Raw genomic sequence first — 25,781 nt, 5'->3', positions numbered from 1 at the left:
TTACAGAATGGCGACAATTTTGATTGAAAGGTCAGCCGAAATCGCAGATTTCGCGTTTCAACATAGGATAACATGTGAGATGATTCATGTGATCGATTGCGTAAGCTCTTACTTATGATCGACATGGTCAGAATCCTGTTTGCACATTTCTTTTTGCTTATCAGTTCTGCTTTTATGCTTTTTAATATTTCAGACGTCACGATTATAATGTGTGTGGATGTGCGTAGCATTTTATACATATACCTAGGTATATTAGGTGGAAGTTTCGAAAGTGAGCAATTATTATTACTCAAAATTGAAAGAATGCTGATGGTGTAGTAACGTCACCTACGATATTCTCTCCTCACCCCTCCCTCCTCCCCCCTCATCCCAGAAATTATAAATAACGAAATAAACACAATTGTAAGATTATTCATTGGTTTTGAAACTGTCTCCAAAATCCCGTTATACCTAAGCAAGCTCGAAAATCTTTTGAAAAAATTGAAAATTCGTAGGAGCTGCGGTTTTGTTGGGTCATCTAGATAATTTTTGAGTGGAGTTAATGAGACCTCCACAAAACATACGTGCCTATCCCAACTTTTTCACATTATTGAAATGAAGCTTAGGATGCTTATAGTGTTGTGGGATCCAGCTAGAAAATAATCGCAAATTTGGCCTTTTTTTAGTATCCAGCAAGTTTTCAAGGTTATTTTGAAATTTCAAATCGCACTGAAAACTCTAAATAGGTCATATTTGCGATTGTTTCTGTGTCTGATGATCAGGTGGACAATACATACCACACGATTTCTCGCCGAAAAAATCGTTTCTTACGCAGTGTCCTTGGAAATTGTTTTTTTTTAACTTATTGTTCGTCTTGTTCTAGAATATTTCTTACAAATTGTTCAAAAATCCATTTTAAAATTAACACTATTGAAATTTTGCAACAACCTCCTAAAACGTTGCCGAGGTGCCCAATAAGCACCAACCAAAATTAGACGTTCCAAAATTCACTTTTAGCCCACCCAGATCGATTTGTGATTTCTGGAAGATATTGAAAAAATCGCAGATTTAGACTTCAGATAATACAGTCCAAAATTGAGAATAAGAACCTGGTATTTCAGGTTCGGTCAAGTCAAGGTCTCATAGCACTCTCTTTCGATCTACCTTGGCTAAGGTTCCCTTTGTGAGGTTGCTTTGTAGCATTTTCTGTTACTGAGTCGAAACTACGACAAGAAATGAATACAAATATACAATTAGACAGCAGTGTATAATACATATAATTGTAGTATTTTTGATATGAAATTGATTTGTAATATTTCTAAGTAGGTACATACATAAATATAAACAAATATTCCTAATTTTCATATTCGTTGAAACTTTGAAAAAAATAAATAAAAGTAACTTTACTCACTTATATACAAATGAAAATAAAATCAATGTATGTTGTAGCTTGTAGCTTCCTTGAAAGTGCTGAGTTTCTTTTTGCAGATATACCTATCTATTGTATGGCCCTACGGCCTACACCTTGCAGTCAAACAAATAATTTCTTATGCAGAGTGCAAAGAATAGAAACAGTACCGACAAACTACTGCCTAGGTAGGTATATCGAATCGATCATCCCAAAATAGGTTTTCTAATTTCATTTTCATTTTCATTTTCGCTGGATTCTGTAGTGGAAGTAACACTTTTTGAGTCGGATTTATCAGGATTTTCTGAATGGTATGACTCATCGAGTACCTTCAATTTCAAAAACAACACAGTAAGGATTGTAAAGTGGCGAGCGATTTTTAACCAAGCCAGGTGTGTTGAACATTAATGTACCTACCTGAGTATAAGTCAATAATTCTGTTAGACGTTCCACTATTGACAAAAAATTCGGACGATCCTCGGGTTCAAAACTCCAGCAATCCATCATCAAATTGTATCTGAAAGAAATTACAGGAGAATGTTGTATTTAATATCTTTGTGACTTTTCACCAAGTGCAAGTATCTGAAGGAAATCTTTAAAAATTCAAAATAAATTTATTGTAGAACTTACACGTTTGTGGATGCATTTGCAGGCTTTTCCATTCGATAATTTTGCTTTAAAGCGTGATGTAGTCCGGCTTGATCATCAATTGAAGGATACGGATTACCACCCAGCGTTACAATTTCCCATAGCAATATTCCGTACGACCAGCTGAAAAAAATTGAGTGTAATTTTCTCTTCATTTTCTATGTACATGCTAATGGTAGTTTTCATTTTACACGTCAGATTGCGTTGTGTATCTGTTATGGAATAAAGCTTCGGGTGCCATCCATTTTATGGGTAGTCGACCGTTTGATGTTTTTCTGTAGTATTCTGTATGTCTTACATCTCTGGCGAGGCCAAAATCAGCTATTTTCATCGTGTACTCAGCTGTTACAAGGATATTGCGAGCCGCCAAATCTCGATGAATACACTATAAAATTAAATTAAAAATAATAAGTAGGTAGATTAGATACTAGTGTGATCTGTACCTAATGTGGCAAGATCACAAGATGTGTGGGAATCCGTCATAATTGTAGGTATTACGCTTTGAGCTGGAATTCTATACTTCAAAGTCGACAATTGACTTTGAATTGAAAATTTTTTTGGTAAAAATGCAATTATGGGACTTCCTGACCCAACAAGTTACAAGTTTCTATCAAGTGAAAAGTTTTGAATACACACTTTTATTGAAGACAGATAAGCCATTCCTTGCGCAATTTGACGAGCATAAGTCAAGAGAGTAGTTTCTTCCATTTTGATAGATTGGCGAAGACTTTTTCGAAGAAAATTCTTGAGGTTTCCATTTTGAGCATATTCTGTAATTACAAGCAGTGGTCCTCCTTGGCTGCAGCAGCCAAGGAGTTGAAGGATATTCTGGTGGCATCCGAGTAATTTCATCAATTCCATTTCAGATACCAGGTCTATCATGTCTGAATCCATGTGATCATCTGAGTTCAAGTTGTGAAAAAATCATTGGTTAGTGTTCCTTTTCGACATTATTTCACTTCACTAGGTATTCATAAATTAAGTAATTTATCTACTAATATTGATAAAATTCTTATCTTCCTATTATGTGTATGGACATTGATCCAATTTATGAAGACTAACCCTTGAGCATTTTCACTGCCACTATTACAGTACCATTTCCATGTTTCCAAATGTCTTTCGCTTCGGCTTGGACAACCTGGCCGAATTCCCCTTCGCCCAAAGTTTCTCCTATGTGTAAATTCTGTCGAGGATATTCCCAACGTTCGTCTAATGACATTTCATACTCGCCTACCGAAACCATACCTTTTTTCACGTTACCAGATTTCAAACGTTCAATTGAAACGACAGGCATATTCTGTTGGCAAGATATGAAATTGTGTTCAGTTTTTTATATGTCGAAGTCAAAATTCTGGGTAAGTTGGTATGATATTGTAGATGTTATTGTGAAAATGTAAATGCTTACCAAAACAACAGGAAAACCTTCATCGATGTTCACTAATTGCTTCTTTACTATAATCCTTTTCACAATTTTTGTCATTTCTGCGATTTCTGACTCCTTCATTCTCATTTCTCTGTTAAACAGTGAAGAATTTAAAATTTGAAATGAGGGGAAGAAAGTTTTGCCTTACTTACTTTTTGTATTTGTAGGAAACAAATGTACCGCATATTACTGTAAGTATTAACGTTATTACCAGCACGGTGACCAATACCTTGATTATCATGTCATCTTTTCCAAACGAACATTGAGATGAATTTTTTGTTATGAAATCATTTTCAAATTTAATTACTTGTCTTATAAATGTAAAGCGTACATTACTACCTAGTCTGTTGATATTGAAACATGTTTAACCAAATTTTCGCTTGCAAAAAATTATGATTATCAAGTACATACATATATATTCAGTGATTAATTTTCGAAAGATTTAGTTGGCCCTCGCATCACCTATGTACATAGGTATATAAGCCATTTCGTTTCTTGAGTTTCACTCGGAAAATTTTCTAAAATGCATCCATTCCCTCAAAATAAATTAGTGAATGGCAATCTGAATGAGTACGGTAGTCTTTTTTTTGTGGGGAGAGGGAGTAGATTTGAATGCGCTCAGTAAAGGTTCACTGATCCAGCCCTACCTGTCTCACCAAATTGAACCTAGACCATTTGAAATCCTCGGCCAGCTCCAACCCGAAAACTAATCTAGATTTTCCTCCTTTCTGTACTTACCCACAAACCTAAAATTTTCTTCAGAAATTTATTATTGCGTCTCCTCACTCGGAGCAGTTCAAGAACCTACAATATAATCAATGTAAGTCCGGTTGTTTTTTTTTGCCCAACATAAGAAATGGATGTAAGTAAATGTCTCCTCCGCAGGGGAAGTTTTAACTCAATGTTTCGAATTCCAAATAAACAGGAAAAGCTGGCGCAATATTAGATTAGAATGATAGGTAAGTACTCGTATTTTTGAATTTTTCACATTTTCAGGTACCTAAGCTGATACCTTGCATTGCCTTATTCTAAAATTCACTTCTACCTACTTTTCTTCCCTAAAAATATTTAAAAATAAGTATCGGAAAAGTGTTTTACCATTGTCGTTGGAGGAACCTGTGGAAACATAAATTAATTAATAGTAGTAGGTGAGTAAATCATTTTCAATTTGTTGGTTTTTTTCTTTTACTTTTTATTAATTTACGTGAACTTATGCAGGTAGCTAAGTATAGTTATTCGAACTTGTCAACAAATGAATGGGTTACCTACTTAATTTTGCTATACACACAATTGGACTGACTGACTCGTCAGCTAAGTAGGTATAGTTGAGAAGTATCGTAATATAGTTTTGAAAAAGGAAATGTACCATGGATATATATATTATACATAGGTACTTATATCTGTGGTAATTTACGTAAATTTGAAAACAGAATTAGAGGGCCTGCCCTTCGGCCGTGAGGTGGAGACTTTTATTATCTACTTATATATGTATCAGGAAATTTTGGTGCCAATACATTTTGACATGTGATGAATAGAATGCATAAGAGCTGCAGAACACCAACAACTCACTCGTTCCAGCCCCAGGGAAGCGCAAGAGCTTCAGAGTGAGTAGGCGAATACCAGCGCCTAAAAACTGGCAAATTCGGCTAAGGGAGTAAACCCCAACAGAAAATCATGGTGGAAGGCAACGGGAAACCAACACCATTATATTTCCCTAGAATTATATGGACATCAATTTAGCAACGGCCCTAAGTCTCCGTCAGGCTGATCCTCATCCGCCAAGGCAGCCGGATAGGGTGCTAAGAATACGCGGAGTTAAAACAAGGCGGAACAACATCAACGTTGCAACCTGGAATGTACGAACTTTGTATAAAATTGGACAACTTGCTAGTGTAATTAAAGAAGCCAGGAGATTGCAAATCGACGTGTTAGGAGTAAGTGAGACCCGATGGACTGGAAACGGTAGATACCGGGTAGATGAAAATTATGAAATGATCTTCGCTGGGAAAGACACACACGAACAAGGTGTGGGTATATTAATACATACCAGAATCAGCGATAAAATCAGTGCCATAATTCCAAAATCAGAGAGGATACTACTCGTGAGATTGGAGGTCAAGCCAAAACCAATGGTGATAATTCAAGTTTATGCGCCAACAGCGGAAAGCAGTACAGCAGAAATCAACAACTTCTACAACGACCTAGAAGAAGTGATGAGATGCTCGAAAAACAATGATGTTGTGTTTCTGATGGGAGACTTCAATGCCAAAGTTGGGAAGGATCATGGCAGCCAAGTTGCAGGGAGATACGCACTTGGAGAGCAGAATGAAAGAGGTGAAATGCTCGTAGAGTTTGCTGAAAGACACGATCTAGTAATATGCAATACCTGGTTCAAGCAGCATGAAAGAAGATTATACACATGGGTCAGTCCTGGAGATCGAGTCAGAAACCAGATAGACTATATACTTGTAAAAAGAAGATTCAGGAACACAGTGAAGAACTGTCACACATATCCTGGTGCTGACTGCAACTCTGACCACAAACTACTGGCTGCAAAATGCCAGGTAGTCTTGAAGAGCCAGAAGAAGAGCAAAGAAAGATACCAACAACTTGACATTGCAAAAATCAAATCAAAAGAAGTTCAAAAGAAATTCCAAGAAGAACTGGAAAAGCAAAAGGAAGACAGGTTGGAAGAAGAACAAGGTATCGAGGAAAAGTGGCAAACATGGAAGCGAAAGGTTAAAACAGCAGCAGAAAAGTCTATTCCATTCAAAGGAAGAAGAAAACACAAACCATGGATGACTCAAGAGATACTGGATCTGATGGAAGAACGAAGACAAGCAAACAGACCAAGTAATGAATACACAGTGATAAATAATCAGATCATGGGAATGTGAAGAATGGCCAAAAACAAGTGGTATGAGGAGAAGTGTCAAGAAATAGAAGATCTGGAGAAAAGGCACAACTCTAGAGAAATGCATACCAAAGTGAAGCAGATGATGGCCACCCACAAGAAAAGGAGAAGTGGAATAGCATATATGCGAGGAAAAGACGGAAAGTACTGTGTTACCAATCAAGAAACTGAAGAGGTCTGGATCAGCTACATACAAGAACTGTATGGAGATGATACACGTCCGGCTCAATTTGCAGTTTCATCCACAGAAGAGGCACCACAAATTGAAATGTGGGAGCTGAGGAATGCTGTGAAGCGAGCCAGAAACCACAAAGCAGTGGGAGAAGATCTCATACCAGCAGACTTGATCAAACATTTAACACCAGAGTATGAAAAAGAGCTGCTGAAGATAATAAACCAAATATATGATGAAGGCACTCTGCCTAAGGACTTCAAAGCAGTAAATTTTGTACCAATACCAAAAAAGAACAACTCGCAAAAATGCTCTGAATATAGAACCATCGCACTGATGAGCCACGCACTGAAGCTACTACTCTCCATCATAAATGCCAGAATTGAAAAGAAGATAGATGAAAATCTAAGTGAAACACAATATGGCTTTGTAGCAAAAAAAGGGACGAGAGATGCAATTGCCCTGCTGAAAGTGATCATTCAAAGAGCACTGAATGCAAATAGGGAAATCATTGCTTGCTTCGTCGATTATGAAAAAGCATTTGATCGTGTCAACCATGAGAAGATGTTGGAGATCCTGGAAAAATACAATATCGATAACAAAGACCTGCAAATAATCAAGAACCTGTACTGGGAGCAAAGCGCTAACATCAAGATTGGAACTGAGTACTCAGAGAACGGATGTGGAATAAAGAGAGGTGTGAGGCAAGGATGCCCCCTCTCACCCAGGTTGTTCAACGTGTATGCAGAAGAAATAATGAGAGAAGCGCGAATCGAACGAATGGGATTCAAGATCAACGGCAAGAGAATAAATGAAATAAGTTATGCAGACGACAAAGTGATCCTTGCTGAGACAGAGGCGCAGATGCAGAAAATGATCAACCAAATCAACAGTGCTGGATTAAAATATGGAATGAAAATAAATGCAGGCAAGACCAAGGTGATGCGATTTACGAAAGGAGATGATAAAGAGGTCAAAATCAACATCGGATCACAAGAAATTGAAAATGTAAAGCAATTCAGGTACCTTGGAGCACTGATAAACAACGATGGTAGAGATCATAAAGAAATCAAATCACGGATTGGAATGGCAAAGACTGCTTTCAACAACCTTGCCAATGTGCTGGGAAATCGAACGATGAGTATTGATCTGAGGAAGAGAATTATGCGATGCTACGTATGGACCGTTCTGAAGTATTCCTGCGAAACATGGACCATGAGTGCAGAATGCGAGAAGAAAGTATCCGCTTTTGAGATGTGGTGCTATCGAAGGCTACTACAGATCTCATGGAAGGACTTCGTTACCAACAAGGAAGTACTAGCAAGAATAGGAGAGGAGCGGAAAGTCGTAGTGGAAGACATCAAAAACAGAAAGCTAAAGTATTTAGCTCATAAAATACGAGAAAACGGTATTTTCATGCTAGCGGTACAGGGGAAAATCCAAGGAAGATCGACGAGAGGGAGGAAACGATCGGAACTGTTAACAACAAACTCACCGGCCAACTCCCCCTGCAAGACCCTGAAAGAAACAATTAGATACGCTAGATACCGGCTAATATAGATGGACATATACGCTATCTCCTGTAAAGGAGCGCGACTACGACGACGACGAATAATGGAAACATTCGCCAGAAAAAAAAATGTTTTTTGGTTCGAACCGTTTTCATAGTGTTGTTGAATGTTTCCGGAGAGGACGGGCGGGGGTATGATTTCTGTCCCGGAGATTTTTTTTTGCAGTTCGATGATTCTGAGAAATTGTTTTACATGTCTAATAATTTGGTTTACTCACCACTATTAAGGGTAACGTTAACTTCTGCATTGACGGGTACAGAGGTCAGTTCATTGGTAGCCGTACACGCATATTTTCCTGAGTCATTGTAACTGAAATTGCTGCAAAAATTAATAAAACGCAATATTAGGCATCATCGCTATATCTTTCATTCTTTTTTCATTATAGGCACTATTTTTAATAGTCCTGAAACATTCGAATGTACATCTACTTAATAAATCTACATTGAAGTGGTGTTTTCTTTGTAACGCAAACACTGCAAAACGGCTGGACGGAAAATTTTGAAAAAATACTCAAAATGTTCAGCGTGATGCGTAGATAGTTGTACTGGAATTTTTTTCGCGATTGGAGGCCTTAAAAAGCTGTAATTAAGCTTAATAGTTTTGATGACGTCACGAATATCTTTGAGCTTTCATTTCGCTGCCGAATATTTCCGATTTGCTAAGCATTTTACAAAATCATCAAAGCTTCAATTTTTAACATATCACACCTCGGGAGTAATAAGGTGACATCTCAAAAAAAATTGATTTTGATGTTTTTGCATTTTTGGGGCTTGTATGACCCCCCTCAACCAAAAATTACACTTTGAGTTGGGTACATTATCTAGATCATGTAAAAAACCCGAATGGCCTAACTCAAAATCCCAACAACATTGCAAGTTGTTTGGAGTTATAAGGTGACATCTCAAAAAACTCCACTTTTTTGAGCAAATTTCGTACATACAAAGTGTTAACAAACAGTTTTGATTGTTTTGAATGTTTGTCAGTTAGAAATAGTCACAAGGAGTGCATTTTTTATTGGTTTGTATCAAATGGAAAAATTTTTTTTAATTGATCACTTTTCAGAAAAATGAATTTGCACATATCATGAAATTTTAGTTTTTTGAGAAAAACTCAAAAACTAACGACATTGTGTCGATTGGAAATTTAATTCTCGACAACTTTGTTGGCATGAAATTTTTTTGGACGCTTCCTTTCGCCTCCACATCAACTTTAATGAAAGGTTCTAACTCAAAATGTTTTCCAAACATTGAAATATTTCCTCTTTAAGATTTTATTTTTCAAAGTGTTCTTATGCTAAATGAAGGTAAGATACCAGATCTTTAAAATGAGGTGCTATTCATTCCTCACAATTAATTATAAGTTGATAAAAATAATGAATCAAGTTTTTAAAAAAACGAAAATCACTCTCCTGTAAAATTTCACTTTTTTGAGATGTCACCTTATTACTCCCGAGGTGCGATATAGTCTGGTCTACGTAAGAAGCATAACGCTCTAACTGAAAAGTTTCTATTTTGTAGCCAAATAATTCTGGCTTTTATTGAAAACTTGAGGTGCTTCACCACTTGCGAATAAATGTAAAACAGATTTTTAAATCATTTTTCATTTTTAAAGCCATTAGATGAATTGGGAAGTGTAGGAGAAAGGAAAAAAATGAAGTAATATGCAAGATTATGAAAGGTTTTTGCCTAAATGAACGTAAATAGATCAAAAAATTGTTTTAAATTTTCATCTCGAGTATTGATGCAGCATGCAGCCTAAGTTGACAAATAAATATGAAATTATTGGGCTACAAAACAGAAACTTTTCAGTTAGTGCGTTATGCTTCTTACGTGGAACAGACTATAGGTACTTACTTAGAGAATAGGAGATCGAAGGTGAATCTATTCCTGAAGAAACTCGAAAAGTATGGGTGAGCTCATTGGCCAATCATATCTCTTCAACTTCATTTTTTTTTTTTTACTTAGTCAATTTGGAATTTTTACTCCTTGCATAAGAATCAGTTTAAAGACGGGAAATGTGATAAATATACCTATCCAAAATGGTTAGATTTTTTTTTGGATTGTCAACTTAAAATTTTTACACCTTGCGCATAAAATCAATTTCAATACAAGAAACTTGATAAAAATTGCCAAGTTGCCTTTATGTAGGTACTTAATATGCTAATCTTGCCCTAATCTCATGAATAGATGCACCACTATGCATGGCAGAAAAGATGCAAGTGATTGAATTTGAACATTCTAATTTTGATAATTGAAAGAACAATGTTTTGTTATGGGAAGAATTTGATTGTTTTGGCTTGAAAATAGAAATTTCAGTTCTAAACGAAAACAAAAAGACCCAAACAAAGTGAGGGTAAATGCTCTCAGAATTGTAAAAAAAAATGTCTATGTGAGATCTCAGAATTGTAAAAAAAAATTTCTATGTGAGAAATTTATTTATCCATTTTTTTAAAATTTGAATAAATAATAGATTTGGGAAAATTCGAGTTTTTGGCTTGAAAATTTAAAAATTTGAGTGATTTTTTGTAGAAATTTCAGTTTTAAAAACCATAAGCTAAAAGACCCAATCAGGGCAAAAGCTCTCAAAATTTTGTATTTCGAGAAGTAAAAAAACATTTTTTTTCTGGTAAATAAATCTCTTTATTAAGACTAAAAATTCACAAAACTAAACGAATTCATCGAGTCTGGCGAAACATATTTTTAAAGATTTAACAAATTTGGGGAGGGAGGTCTGATCAAAGTTTATCCCCTAAGGTATAGTTTCGTGTATGTCGACCTTGAAGGATCAAAAATTAACAATACTCAAGCTTCAAAACGAGTTGGAAGCACTTGCACTAGATTTCATAAGGTATTGAAATTAGTTTGCATATTGAATTTTAGCTTTCTAAATCCATTTGATGAAATTTCGTGGGAATTTCAAATTTCCAAAATCTGCTGAAGGATCTGAAAATTTTTAAAAAATCGATGGAGGCTACAAAATGACTTGCACCTACCGATTGGAAAGATGGGTAAACTTATAAGAAAAAGTTAATTGCGATGCTGCGATTTAACTACAACGATTCACTTTTGTTGTAAATACGATTCAGAGTCTGATTCTGAATCCGATTCAAAATCAATTCACGATTCATTTCTGCGATTCGAATCGCACAATTTTTAATTTTGACTATAGACTGAAGTTGGAAAGTAGATATGGTCTAATGGACTTTGGATTTTCATAAATGCCATCCAAATTTGGGATTCGTCCAGGAGAAATGGGCCTTACAATGAAATCATAAATTTCAAAATGTAGCCAAAAAATGACAAAAATGTCAAGAAATATCAATTTTTTATAATTGCTCAGTAACTAAAAATATGATATTTTGCGAGATTTTCTTCCATTATTATATATGTACCTACTACATATCTTCATAAAAATTTGAAGGTTACTTCAATACGTACATTATTAAATTCTATTCCCTGCCCGAAGGGTAGGTAATTTTGCTTGTAATATATACATATATATGGTACCTTACCAATTCCTTACTCACCCAATGATTAATTTTTTTCCACCATTTAAAAAGGTATAATAATTATCATCATTTCTTATTACTTTATCTCCCTTCATGAATGTAACGTTAGGAGAAGGAACGCCATCCACCGGGCATGCCCAATAGAAAAGCTCATTTAGTTTACCTTCAACAGTTTGGTTTGATTTGCTTTCATCGGTGATTCTAACCGGCGCACCTGAAAAACAACAAACAGAAACGCGTTGACATTGCGAAAAATTAAATAAGAAATTCGTGATGGGCCTAATCGATCAACAATAACTTTAATGCATAGGTAGGTATACAGCTATTCGTCGCTTTTACCAAGTTTTGTAAAGAGGTATGCTTCTTTGTACACATATCCGTAAATATTTGAAGCGTTACAGCCGTAATTTCCAACATGAATGTCATTCACTTCATCAATTCGAAGAGTGGATTTTCCATACTGAGAGTCTATTTTGTAATCTGCGATGAAAGGCGATTCAGCTATGGGCTTGCCATTGAAAATCCAAGTAATGTTTAAGCCAAAACTTGAATTTCCGTCTGCGGCGGTGCAGGAAAATTCTGCAGATCCATTTACGGTAGTATTCTTTTCTTGAGGTATTTTGATGAAATATGGCTTGCCTGAGAAACAACATTTTCCACAGGTATTAAATCTCAATGTAAGTATACAAAAATTTCAATTAGGTAAAGTACCTAATCGTTAAAAATGGAATCGCAGTGCTCACCAATGTTTACAGTAAATTCATTCTTCTCATATATTGTGTGATTTTTGTGCACTTTGCAAGTGTATGTTCCAACGTCTTCCGGCCTGAATGAGAATATTTTAACAACGCTTCTAGATTCCTCTATGAGAGCGTTATCTTTGGATTTCAATTCTACGCCATCTTTCTGCCATGAAATGACAGGAGGTGGGCTATAAATAAGTGTGAATTACAAATTGATGAATTCGTAGTTAACTATAGCCAGGTATTGGGTAATATAGGTACACAACTGATCGGGGTACTGAATAAAAATCACTTAATTATTATTAATCTCGGCTGTAAAGTCGAATGCAGTGATAGTACTTAATGACAAACTTACTTTCCCCCATAAACGCAAAACAACTTCACCCTGGCACCTTTTTCAACAATTAGATTTCCTTGGGTCACGAATCGCTTTATAAGATCGGTAGGAACGACTTCATTGGATGATTTAAATACTTTCAGCACCGTTTCACAAATTTCCTTCCTATTAAGAGTAACAGAATAAGTTTTCTCGTCAGTCAGCACGTCTGTGCATTCGTAATAAAGGATCTAAGATCTAGCACGTACTTTCGTTCAGGAATGAAATAATAGTACTTTCCGAGTTTCAGGGTATTATTCTCGGAATCATGTATTTGTGAAATTCGCGAAAACCACAAACTACCATCTGGTATTTGGAGTACCTGAGGTTCTTCGTAGGTTACTTGAGGTTGATTCACGGTTGAGTGTAGAGGCTGTTCGGTGGGAAAGATTCACAATGTTACTAAATTGAATGTCATGATGACGAAAAATCCAAGTTAGTGGATGTCCTTAGATTACTTATTTGCATGAGGTTAAGATTGTAGTAGGTGCTTATCACTAGATACGCCTTTTTTCAGTGCAGGATATTTATTTGTTGTAGCCAACCAGAAACAATTGTCATAAAAATGAGGCTTTTGGTTATTTTGTGAAAAACGCCTCATACTGTATCACATATTAAAAAACTTTCCCAATCTATTCCCGATTTCAACTATCAAATCATTTCTTCGAGGCTCCAAAAGTACGAGGTATAAGATGGCTGTTTGTTTCTGATTTTTTTGCTCATATTTTGTCAAGATACAGAGTTCGCTTGATGGGGGTAATTGGGAACGCGGATTTTTCAAATACCTACCTGATTAAATCTTCGAAAAATTGAATTATTGGAGCGCACTGCCATAAAAATCAAAAATATTACAAAACAAACCGATAATGTTGTTTTGGGTGAGTATTACGACAGTTGAAAATTGAAAAATTGACCAAAAACAAGAAAATTACAACAACAAAAAAAAATGCAGAAAACTGCTCAAAATGAAAAAATTGTAAATTAACTTAGTCATTGTAGAGATATTTTTGGTGATTTTTAGCCGTCAACTCTTTTTGGGAGAGAAGGGGAAGTGAGTTCTGGCAGAAAATTAGTTTCATTGTCAAATAAGTACATACTTACACCAGATTATCGGAAAACATTGTGTTCCCCCTCCCCCAATTACCCCGCATTGAGAAAATTTTTCTAATCAGTTCCACGGGTCACGCAAAAGCTACTCACCGCTCTTGTATGTTTGTAGCACTGAATTAATGCATTGAACATAATTTTTATATGTAGGTACGTACATAAATATTCCGGAGCTTACTTTTCGAACCCAGTAGTTGTTTTCATCGTTCACTAAGTCATGGGGAAGTTCGCAGCTCAGAGTAAATGGCTGTCCTTCGGTGGCATTTACTATCCGTGTTCCAGTAATCTTTTTAGGTATTTCAATATACCTGACCTCAGTAGAATTGGACATCATAACACCGACTCCATTCGAGGCAAAACATTGATAGTAACCTATAAAATGCAAATTATCTGTAAGTTTTCAATTATAGGTACCTATCTATAATACTTACAAGTAAAAATACCTACATATATAAATATTCAGCTCATAGCATATGGAATTATACGCAAGTTATTGTGAAACGTTGCAATTATTCAGCATAAGATCAACCAGAAGAATTTTTTAATGGAGGGTATCATTTTCGTTTCAGTTAAATCACTGAATTTTCGAATAAGTATTTGAAATTTTATGTATTCAATTGAATAGGTGCTAGTAAGTAGGTATAATTAAACTTACCAGCATCCTTTCGCTTAGCGCTTGCTATATATAAGCCGAATCTATGGTCAGTCGAGGAATATTCGAAACTGATGCCTGAAGTAATATTTACTCCATTTTTGGTCCACCAAGAGACCCAAAACGTATTTCTGAAAACAAAAAAGTCGATAAGTAGGTACACGTGTACGAGTAAAGAATTTAACCCGTGTAGTGAACACGTTTTCTTTCGCTTGTTTGCAGTGTTCATGTTCAAGTAAGTATCTAAGTATCCACTCGTATCAGAACAGCTATGAAAAAATCGCTCAAAATTGGTAGTGTTTCAAGGGCAGTTTCCTGCCAAATTCTGGCAAAAAAAAAACCAGTTCAATAAGCATATTTTTTTATCTCTAGAATCACTTACTCCTTTGACGTGTTTTGCCCTTTGGCAAGACAGGGTAGGAATATGGCTGTATTTTCGAAATATGCGTAAACATCGTCTTCTGGTCCATATTCTAAAACGGGTGGCGTAAGCTCTTGTTTCCCTGGGTTCGTTGTCTCGTCTTGCCCCAAATTCGAATTCACCATCACCAACAGGTAGAAAAGTAAAGAAAATTCTTTCTTCATTTTATAATTTTTAACTTTGTCACTTTCTAAAACAAAGCGAGAAGCTTCGCGATGAGAACGGGTTCCTGAAACGAATAAATCATTAACACATTTACTAATCATCGCAATAAATTGGAGAAAAAATCTAACCATGTAAAACACATGACGTAACCGAAATTGCAATAATTTTACTCGCTGGAAATACCAATCTACAAATAGTCATAACGTGAAAATACGTTGATAAAATTAATTGTAATTATCTGATATCGCTTTTACCCTATCGTACTTAAAAAATTCCCGTTGGATGCATCGAGTCGACTTTCATACGCTGTTTGGGAAAGTTTCTAAAATTCAATCCGTAATTGTGATTGCAAAGAAATTAGTCTGACCGAACTGACCGGCAAGCTTACCTACTTATTGTTTACTCAAAAATTCCATTTCGAGAAAAATTCTTCGGCTCTCCTCACAAAAAAAAATGTATGATTTTGAAAATATCATAATAACATGTAGGATGATTCATGTGATCTATGGCGTAAGTCCTTAATCATGATCGACATGGTCAGCATCCTGTGTGAATATTTTTTCTTACTTATCACTTATCAGTTCTGCTTTCATGCTTTTTAATATTTCAGACGTCACAATTATAATGTACGTATGATAGTCATAGTATGTACTACGTAGTTTGGATGATACTGAGTCGAAATACCTGCATTGCAATGCATACTTAGTTACTTACTCGTAGGTATTATGACAAGAAATTAATACAATTGGACAGAATTGCACAAAAATGTAATTGTAGTAGTTTTGATGTGAAATTAAATTATTGTATGTATTCCTAAATACAATAGTTCATTTAAACAAACGTAGATACCTACCGACTTTTCATATTCGTAGAAAATTTACAAAAAATAAATGAAAGTATACCTACTCATATTATAGGTATGTAATAAAACAGAAACCAATGTACTTATGTGGCTACTTTGAAAGTTCTGAGCTTATTTTCGTAAAAAAATGCCTATTGTATGGCACTACCTCGAGGTTAAACAAATAATTTCTTATGTATAGAGAATAAAAGCAGAGCCGAAAAACCATATCGAACTGATCATTACGAAATAGGTTTTCTAATTTCATTTTCGCTTTCACTGGATTCTGTTGTGGAAGTAACACTTTGTGAATCGGATTCATCAGAATTTTCTGAATGGTAAGACCCATCGAGTACCTTTAATAATTTCGAAACCAACACAGTAGAAATTGTAAAGTTGTGAGAGATTTTTAACCAATTCAAATGTTAAACATACCTTAGGCCTAGCATCAACCATTAATTCTTTTAGGCGTTCTACTATCGATGAGAAATTTGGACGATCCTCCGGTTCAAAACTCCAACAATCCATCATCAAATTGTATCTGCGAAAAATCACACGAGAATTTTGTAATCGTCTTTGTTTATTTTTTTCCGAGTATTTGAAGGAAATCTTTAAAAATTCGAAATAAATCTACGTATTGAATTTACACATTTGTAGATGCATTTTCGGGCTTTTCCATTCGATAATTTTGCTTTAAAGCGTGATGTAGCCCGGCTTGATCATCAATTGAAGGATATGGATTGCCACCCAACGTTACAATTTCCCATAGCAATATGCCGTATGACCAGCTGAAAAAAGTTGAGTGTAAATTTCTCTTCATTTTCTATAAATATGTGTACTTCTACGTCAAAAGGGCCCATTTGGTCGGTGCCGAGAAGGGTGTAGATTTTATTTTTCAAAAATCGGTACAATCTTCCAAAGTTCTCCAATTGATTTAAATGGCGCGCGAACGTGAAGCTTTCATGGACAGCTTCACACTCAAACACTGTTGGAATCCACCGGAGAACATTGGAAGCTTATTTTGATTTTTGAAAAATAAAATCTATACCCTTCTCGGCGCCGACCGAATGGGCCCTTTTGACGTAGAAGTACACATATAGTAATGGTAGTTTTCAGTTTACACGTCAGATTGCGTTGTGTATCTGTTATGAAACAATGCTTCAGGTGCCATCCATTTTATGGGTAGTCGGCCGTTGGATGTTTTCTTGTAGTATTCTGTATGTCTCACATCTCTGGCGAGGCCATAATCGGCTATTTTCATCGTGTACTCAGCTGTTACAAGGATATTGCGAGCCGCCAAATGTTGGAATAATTCGGCTCTAATATACTCGCGAATCGTAACGATAGAAATAAAAACACCATCGGGGCTTAAAGCCTTTATTTAGAATTAAAAACATCGCGTCAACATACACGTACATATAGCCAACTTCTATACATACGCGACACCACCGAACTGGTTAGCCCAGCTAGCTAGCCGCGTACCTATGCTCGTAAGTATAGACTCGATCATCTGGGAATACATAGGGCGTGGCTAGTACAGTATAGTACAGCCACGATCTAACACTCCCCCTATTCACAGATGATAAAAATATAAAATTTTGAAAAAGACAAATCGCACCACGCAGAAGCCCCGCCACAGTGAAAGCCAAAATACTGTGACTATTTATAAATCGCACCTCATCATGAATAAATAAATCAATTTTGCATAACAACTAAGTAATAATTAAAATACATCAGAAATCATTTCAAGTCCAATTCCATGTCCTCGTCATTGGCAAACAATTCAATTTCAAAATCATGTTCCATGGACTCATTATTTGGACACGCATTATTTGGTGACACATTCATTTCTGAAACTTACAAAAATGTATTAGAAAAATGCAATAGTTCTTTCTCATCATGCAAAAGTTCTATATCTCATCATGCAACAATTCGTGTCTCAATTTCACGAATCTAGCCAGACCAAGTGGCTTAGTACAAATATCAGCAAGCTGATCTTCGGTGTCAATTTTCATAATTAGCACCTCGCCATATTTGACACATTCTCTAACCAATTGTTCCTCTTCCTCAATTACATGCTTGAGTTTAGGTTTACTAGTAACAGTAGTGCATTTGATAGCTGACTCACTATCACAAAATGCAACCACCGGATATATATAATCTCGCATCACACTTTTAATTGTGCTTTGAATGCACTTCATTTCTCTGATGCCTTCATTTAATACTCTAAATTCGGCTTCACAAGTCGAAGTTACGCGCCTCCTTCGTTTTCTTGCAGCCCAAGAAATCACATCTCCAAATACTTTGATAATAAAACCTTCAGTAGTTTTATTAGAGGGTTTCAGATCTTTATAACTGGCATCGGTATAAATTTCAACTTCATTTGTCGAACTAGTATATACTAATTTCAAATCTCTTGATCCTTTCAAATATCTAAGTACACGTTTGGCTCTCTGTCAGTCATAATTTGTAGGATTTGACATTTTAGTTGATAATTCGTGCACAGCATATGCAATGTCTGGTCTAGTACCATCTGTCAAATATCTTAAAGAACCAATCAACTTTCTATAAGGGTACTCAGTTGGTTCTAAGAGTTTTCTCAATTCACTTCCCTCGTCACTTTCTTCAATGGCTTTTAGTTCTTTGGTCATCACACCTTTTTCCACCATAGGTGTCTTAACAATCTTACAATTACTCATCTCAAATCGATCCAAAATATTATCGATATATTTTATTTGATCGAGAGTAATAATTTTCTTACCTCGGTCTCTCACAATGTTAATGCCTAGATATTTTTGTGGCTCACCTAAATTACTCAACGAAAAAGTAGCAGACAAATTTTCAACAATTTCATTCAATTCACTGGTATTATTACTCAACACTAACAAGTCATCTACATAGATCACTATTATCACTAATTTATTACTAATGTATTTGAAGAAAATACACGGTTCGTTCAATTTATTTTCAAAACCTAATTCCTTAAGTACAGACTCCAATTTTTCATACCACTTCTTAGGACTTATTTTCAACCCATACAACGCCTTTTTCACTCTACAAACATAATTCTTCCTTTGAGTATTATCCATCGCACCTTCAGGAACTTCCATAAATACTGGCTCATCTAACTCTCCATACAAGAATGCCGTCTTCACATCTAGATGGACAACATCCAGATTTAGCTTATTTATTAGGGAAAATATGACCCTAATATTAGGCAATCTCTCAACTGGTGAGTAGGTCTCATATAAACCATACTCAGTCGGATCTTCAAAACCACGTACCACAAGTCTTGCTCTATATCTCACCTCTCCAGTAACGCTAATCTTCTTTCGAAATACCCAAGTGTAAGTCATCACTTTCTCATGAGGTTCAACTTCGTCTCTCTGTATCAAGTCCCACACATCATTATTCTTCATTGATAAATTCTCATCATTCACTGCTTCACGCCATTTCTCACAATCATTACGTGAAATTGCATCAGCGTAAGAAACTGGATCTTTATTTATTACAGCCTGAACATCTCCATGATCTTCAAGTAAGGCCAATGCAAGCAACTTCTGATGAATATCAGACTTAATTTCTTCCTTCTCAGAAAGTATCTTTTTAGCATCTAGTCGCGTGAATGGCTTATTCAAACTAGTCCTTTTCAACGCCTCTAATTCAGAAATCTCATCAGAAAACCATTCATAATAATTCAACTCATCATCAGGCAAAGGAATAGCATTCATTTTCAAAATTTTACTCACATCTTTATAGACAACACCTCTATTAAGTCTCACATCACGGGTCTTGACAATCTCACCTGTTTGAATGTCCAGCAACTTATAGCAATTCGATTCATAACCAATCAGAAAATACCTTTTCAAGTTCTCTACAGGAGACTCTTTCTGAACATAAGTACGAGAATCAAATTTTCTCAGATCACTTCTTTTTAAAACCTTTCTATAAGCTAAACATCCAAAACGTGACAAATGATTTATCTCATTTGTATCTCTAGGATCAAACTTAGACAATGGAATCTCAAAATTTATGCCTTTATGACAAGTTCTATTCAAAACATGAGTAGCTGCTTCTACAGCCAAAGGCCACAGGTTTGCAGGAAAACCTGAATCAAGCATAAAGCATCTTACTGTATTTTGAAGTTTACGATTCCATCTCTCTGACTTTCCATTCAATTGTTGAGTATAGGGAGGTGATACGTCAATCTCAAATTTCTCCCTATCTTTGACCTTCAACATTTCACCTAAAGTATACTCTCTAGCGCCATCACATCTCAAATAACAAATTTTCGCATCATGGCCCAATTTATTTCGAGCACTCACCAAAAATTTCTCAAAATAGCCAACAACCTCATCTCTAGATTTCATACAATAAGTATAGGTGTACCTTGAATACTCATCAACGAATGAAACAATGTAACATTTTCTCTCTGGGAAGCTCACTGGCTTAATTGGTCCCATAATATCTGAGTTCACAATTTCTAATGGTTTCAAGGCTACTCTCCTATTATTCTTGAAAGGTAAACGAGCCATTTTACTAGCAATACACACCTCACAATCCAAAATAGAATCATCAAAATTAATATTCTCAAGTCTCTCATGAACAGTCGCCATTTTCTTTAAATAGGTTCGAGAAATATGACCTAAATTTTCATGAACTTTGAAACCTTCTGACTTTTTCAAGACCTCAGGTGTCTCGTTATCAACCAGTCTGACCATTTTCTTTTGTATCACATCAGGTTCATAATTATGATCATAATTTCTCTTTCTAGTGCACACACCACTCATTATAAACTTCGTTTCATTGCAAAATTCCAAGATTTGCTTCTCATCACACAATTCAAATTCAACGAACCATAAATTATTCCGATATACGCCATTGATTATAGTTTCATTTGTCTCAGGGTCAAATATACGCACCACTTTTGAATTCAGCAAAACTGAATAACCCAAATCAGTAAATTTTCTCAAGGATAGTAAATTTTCACTTCCTTTATCTGAATATAGCACATTGCTAAGTACAGATACTTTGTTTTTCTCATCACATACCAATAAATCACCACATGTAGTAATGACCAAATTGCTATCATTACTCGCACCTATTAAGGACAGCCTATTGTTTGGCTTCCTGATATTAATCAACGCATCTCTATCTTTAATTAAATGTTCGCACGCACCACTATCTGCGATAAATGAGATCAACGACTTACTTTTACGTTGAAGCTGCAGAAACGCACCACCTATATTATTTTCTGCCACGCCCGCTTCATTTTGGTCGTTTACTCTATCTGTAAAATTTATTTCTTTTTAGTTATAGCAGTCTCCCCCTTCTCCTGAGACCGCTTGAATTTTCTTTTCATACCTGTTCTTGGCGGATTATTCGAATCAGAGGACATTCCTTTACAGGACGACGAAATATGCGTTGCATACCTTTTACATTTGTAGCAAAATTTTATACCACTATTAGGGTCGATAGGACACTCGTGAGATTTGTGTCTGTTTGCGCCACAATTATAGCAATGTTGCTTTGGATCATTAAAGAAAGTCCTAGGCTCATTTCTAGGTTCAATTCTTTGAAAACGTCCAAATCCACGTCCACGTCCTCCTCGTCCAGATTGTTGACCTCGACCTCGCCAAGAACTACGCCCACGACCTTGCCAATCAGAATTAAAATTTTGACCACCAGAATGGTATCCACGACCACCACGATTGCGACCATGAAACACAAACGCACCCTGTTCACCTGAAACATTTGATTTCCAGGTTCCTTTATCCTTTTCATTTGCTTCGAACCAAAGAGCTAACTTGTATAATTCCTCATAGTTTTTAGTCAGAAAACGGTTTTCAGCAATAAGCTCAAATTGATCGAATTCCTCACGCACAGCTATGATGAATCGATTACATTTTGCAGAAATATCGAGAGGGCTACTTAACATTTCATACTTTTCGACAGCTGCCTCAAACCGAGCTGCAAAAATAGCTACAGACTCCTTACGTTTGCTAAACCTAACATCTTCGAGTTGTTTAAGTAGAGTCGATGAAGTAGTGTTAATTTCTGCGATTCTAAATTCACGAATTTTGAGGAGAGCCTCATAGGGATCTCGAATGCTGATTATTTTATTGTGATAAGTTTCATCAATACGATTGATCAAAATGTGTCTCACTTTTGCCTTTCTCCGTTGAGTCTCACCTTGAGTGAAAACTCGAGGAGGAGGTGTAGTAGGTTCAACAATATCCAATAAATTCAAGGCGGATAACTCACTCGTAAAATTATCATACCACACATCGTACCTTACATGGGAAGTAAGCTTATAATCCGTTCTAATATTCAAATTAACGCTACGCTCACCGTCTGCTTCTCCAGGGTTCATGTTTCGTAACAATTCGCTATTCTGCTGTATCAAATTTGAAACCAAGTCAAGTAATTGATCTCTAGATTGATCTTGAGGAGGTATTAAACCACCTCTTCCATCTTGACCACGACCTTCACCTTGGTCCTGACCCTGATTACGACCTCTACCAGATCTCAACATATCTGAAATATTCGACGAATCAATTTATTCAATTTATTCAGATTCAAAATTTCAAATTTCTAACCTCAGCTTTTGTATATGGAACACTCATACACATCAGCTACACGTATTCACAACTCAGCCTCAGTATAAGGAACACTCATATACGTCAGCCATACGTAAGTAATGTGCTCAAACTATTCAACTGTTTCTCAAATTTGCTCATATGTCAAATTATTCGATATTTTTCTCGGATTATTCAAATTTAGAAATCACTTTTAAGGTCACTCGTAGATTGATCATCACGGTATAAGTGAATACATAGAACCCACTCAGATTCGATAGCCAATGATTTCAAGCTGTAGGTAGGTATATGGAACGCTCATATGTCTGAACCAAACAGCCATCTATCAAAAATCAAAATTCAAAAATCCTAATTACATGAGCTCGAAAATTAAATTTATCAACTCAAGACACGATATCAAACTAGACTCTTATGTTCCAGTTCAGTAAATTCATAGCAATCTACACAGCTCAAGACATGATATCAAACTAGACTCTTATGTTCCAGTTCAGTAAATTCATAGCAATCTACACTCAAAATTTGTTCCAGTAAATTAATCATCATAAATCCGAAATTCAAAGACATGCACATATTAAAAATTCAAAGACACATCAAAATATTCAAAGTTTAAATAATCAATATCGACTCACCCAACAGTTGATAAGAATACTTCGAGAAATGTGTACGTACGTCTTTTCTATACCACGAGAGCACAAGAGCACAAGAGCACAATACAAGTTATCACCTTCACCAGGTAGCACAATATAAAAATTGTATTCTCATCTCGACTCTGTGCTGGTACCTTGCAGAGGTTGCAGCTGCAAGTTTCTTTCCACCCCTTTCTATCATCTCTAAAACTAGACAATATTTTTATTTTTCATTTCAAATAATTGTCAAAAATCGACATATTTATGGCTTGGTACCAAGTCTCGCATCTCACAACAAATATACAATATTCACTGCATCGTTACATTTATTCTAGAATAATAGGATTTTATAAAATCAATTTCCGTTCTCACGATGCGTACTGCTCATTAACTAAAGGCAGTAAAAATCAACGCACCTTTCTCACGATGCGTACTGCTCATTAGGCAGTAAAAATCAAGACAGTAAAAGTCAACGCACCTGCACATGTGCTGCACCTCACATCTCATTATTATCCTTCGCGTCTCATACGGCCAAACAAAAATTAAAGTCGTAAAAACGACTGTGCGCATCGCATCTCGTAGGTACTCGTATTTACATACTCGACACTATCAAGGGCTGTGTCCACGCCAGGTACAAACAACGCTGTTAAAAATAAAAAGGCCGCGTCTCGCCATCTCACCAATGTACCTCTCGTACCTACTGGCCATCGCATCTAACCGGCAAGTTTATCTAATAAAAGATAACGTTGACAAAAGTAACTAAAACCCTGTACCTATCACAGGTAGTAACTTTGTCTACGGCTGCACCAAGGCCGCATGCCGCCACCACACCATATCGTTAACGTTTTAAAATATCATCCGGGGGTATGTCCATGGGGGTTCCCCTTCGTAACGCATCTTGGTGCCTACAGCTAGGGTAGAATACCTTACGCTGCTCTATCAATGTGTATAACATGCACACATTTACGTACCACATACTAACACACCAATATGGCCATATAAACGCACCTAAGGTAGGTAGGTACCTATCATATCCACGAATGTGCACCTTACGTGGATAGGTATCTATCTACACACATGCACATATACACATTATCTATAAATTACGTATCTACGAGTATTTAATTCACATGCAACACAATCTAAAATATTCTACTCGTATGTACCTGCCTAAGTTGCGCAACTTTAAAGACTTTTAGTAGGTATCATAATATGCAATTCGTAATTTCGTAATTCGTAAATAATCAAGCAATAAATAAACGAAACAATCATACCCATGTACGAACTGATACAGTTTACCAAAAATGAAATGATCATACCCAATTTGTCCAATGTGCCAAGTACCATCTTCGTCTTCGTAGGTATCTGCTTTTTCATTTCCTCAGCATCTTGTCACTTCTCTGAATACTCGAATATTCGTTCCGGGGGGGATACTCCGGCTGCCTCCACCATGTTGGAATAATTCGGCTCTAATATACTCGCGAATCGTAACGATAGAAATAAAAACACCATCGGGGCTTAAAGCCTTTATTTAGAATTAAAAACATCGCGTCAACATACACGTACATATAGCCAACTTCTATACATACGCGACACCACCGAACTGGTTAGCCCAGCTAGCTAGCCGCGTACCTATGCTCGTAAGTATAGACTCGATCATCTGGGAATACATAGGGCGTGGCTAGTACAGTATAGTACAGCCACGATCTAACACCAAATCTTGGTGAATACACTATATAGAATTAAAATAAAAATAATAACTTTCAAGTGTGATCTGTAGTGTATTAAGATGTCTGAAAAACCACCGTTCTCAGTTGAAAATTGTCAGATCAAACTCAAAGTCAACTGATTTGTTTGCCTTGGATAACTTTGAACTGAAAATTTTCAGATAAAAATACACATATGGGACTTTCTGCTGATTGCAAGCTTCTGTCATGTGGAAAATTTTGAATAGGTACACACTTTTATTGAAGACAGATAAACCATTCCTTGCGCAATCTGACGAGCATAAGTCAATAGAGTACTTTCTTCTATTTTGGAGGAATGGTGAAGATGTTTTCGAAGAAAATTCTTGAGGTTTCCATTTTGAGCGTATTCTGTAATTACAAGCAACGGTCCTCCTTGGCTGCAGCAGCCGAGAAGTGGAAGGATGTTCTGGTGACTCCCGAGTAATTTCATCAATTCCATTTCAGATACCAAGTCTATCATGTCTGAATCTATGTGATCCTCTGAATTCAAGTTGTGATAAATTAGTTATTGATTTTCGTACCTTTCCATCTGTTTTACTTTACTATTCATAATTAAGAAAATTACGTACCTATCTAAGTACTTACCAACTGATAAAATTGCCGTTATTGGCGTTATTGAAGCGTTGCGATTTAACGTACAATAGTTCAGTCATTTTAGCAAAATTTTTAGTCAAACCTCGGAAAAGTTGGGGCAAGCTGAATTTCACATTATTTGTTCAGATTGGTCTCTAAAACAACCCATCAAAAGTTTGCACCCCGCAAGAGGACATTAACCTTTGCCAAAACATGTTTTTCGGCTTTATCGCCGAAATGAAGAGTCCGAGAGGGAAAATGTTGCAATAAATATTATTCTACGTAAAATTTCCTATTACCATGACCA

General features: G+C 36.0%; 1 protein-coding gene across 1 annotated transcript; it reads right to left on the bottom strand.

The window, feature by feature from the left end:
• Positions 1 to 1,232: 1,232 nt before the first annotated feature.
• LOC135843200 (fibroblast growth factor receptor 2-like) lies at positions 1,233 to 15,181 on the bottom strand. Its single transcript, XM_065360994.1, has 18 exons — positions 14,884 to 15,181; positions 14,505 to 14,632; positions 14,028 to 14,221; positions 12,952 to 13,115; positions 12,722 to 12,868; positions 12,367 to 12,554; positions 11,963 to 12,262; positions 11,642 to 11,837; positions 8,333 to 8,433; positions 4,557 to 4,574; positions 3,611 to 3,704; positions 3,441 to 3,549; positions 3,098 to 3,332; positions 2,672 to 2,937; positions 2,227 to 2,420; positions 2,018 to 2,158; positions 1,805 to 1,904; positions 1,233 to 1,716 (listed from the first exon to the last, which is right to left on the bottom strand). The coding sequence occupies exons 1-18, from the start codon at positions 15,084 to 15,086 to the stop codon at positions 1,594 to 1,596; spliced, it is 2,901 nt and encodes a 966-aa protein (XP_065217066.1). The 5' UTR covers positions 15,087 to 15,181; the 3' UTR covers positions 1,233 to 1,593.
• Between the last annotated feature and the right edge of the window lie 10,600 nt (positions 15,182 to 25,781).

The sequence above is a fragment of the Planococcus citri genome, chromosome 4 (genome assembly GCF_950023065.1).
Source record: "Planococcus citri chromosome 4, ihPlaCitr1.1, whole genome shotgun sequence".
Classification (NCBI taxonomy): domain Eukaryota; kingdom Metazoa; phylum Arthropoda; class Insecta; order Hemiptera; family Pseudococcidae; genus Planococcus; species Planococcus citri.
Note: the sequence above shows the minus strand (reverse complement) of the source record. Positions and strands in the feature narration are given on the sequence as shown.

Coding starts and splice junctions, on each gene's coding strand:
- LOC135843200 (XM_065360994.1), bottom strand. CDS start 15,086: ATGAAGAAAGAATTTTCTTTACTTTTCTACCTGTTGGTGATGGTGAAT. Junction 3,333..3,440: donor AAGGTTTTCCTGTTGTTTTG/GTAAGCATTTAC, acceptor TCTTGCCAACAG/AATATGCCTGTCGTTTCAAT. Junction 1,717..1,804: donor AATTATTGACTTATACTCAG/GTAGGTACATTA, acceptor TTGAAATTGAAG/GTACTCGATGAGTCATACCA.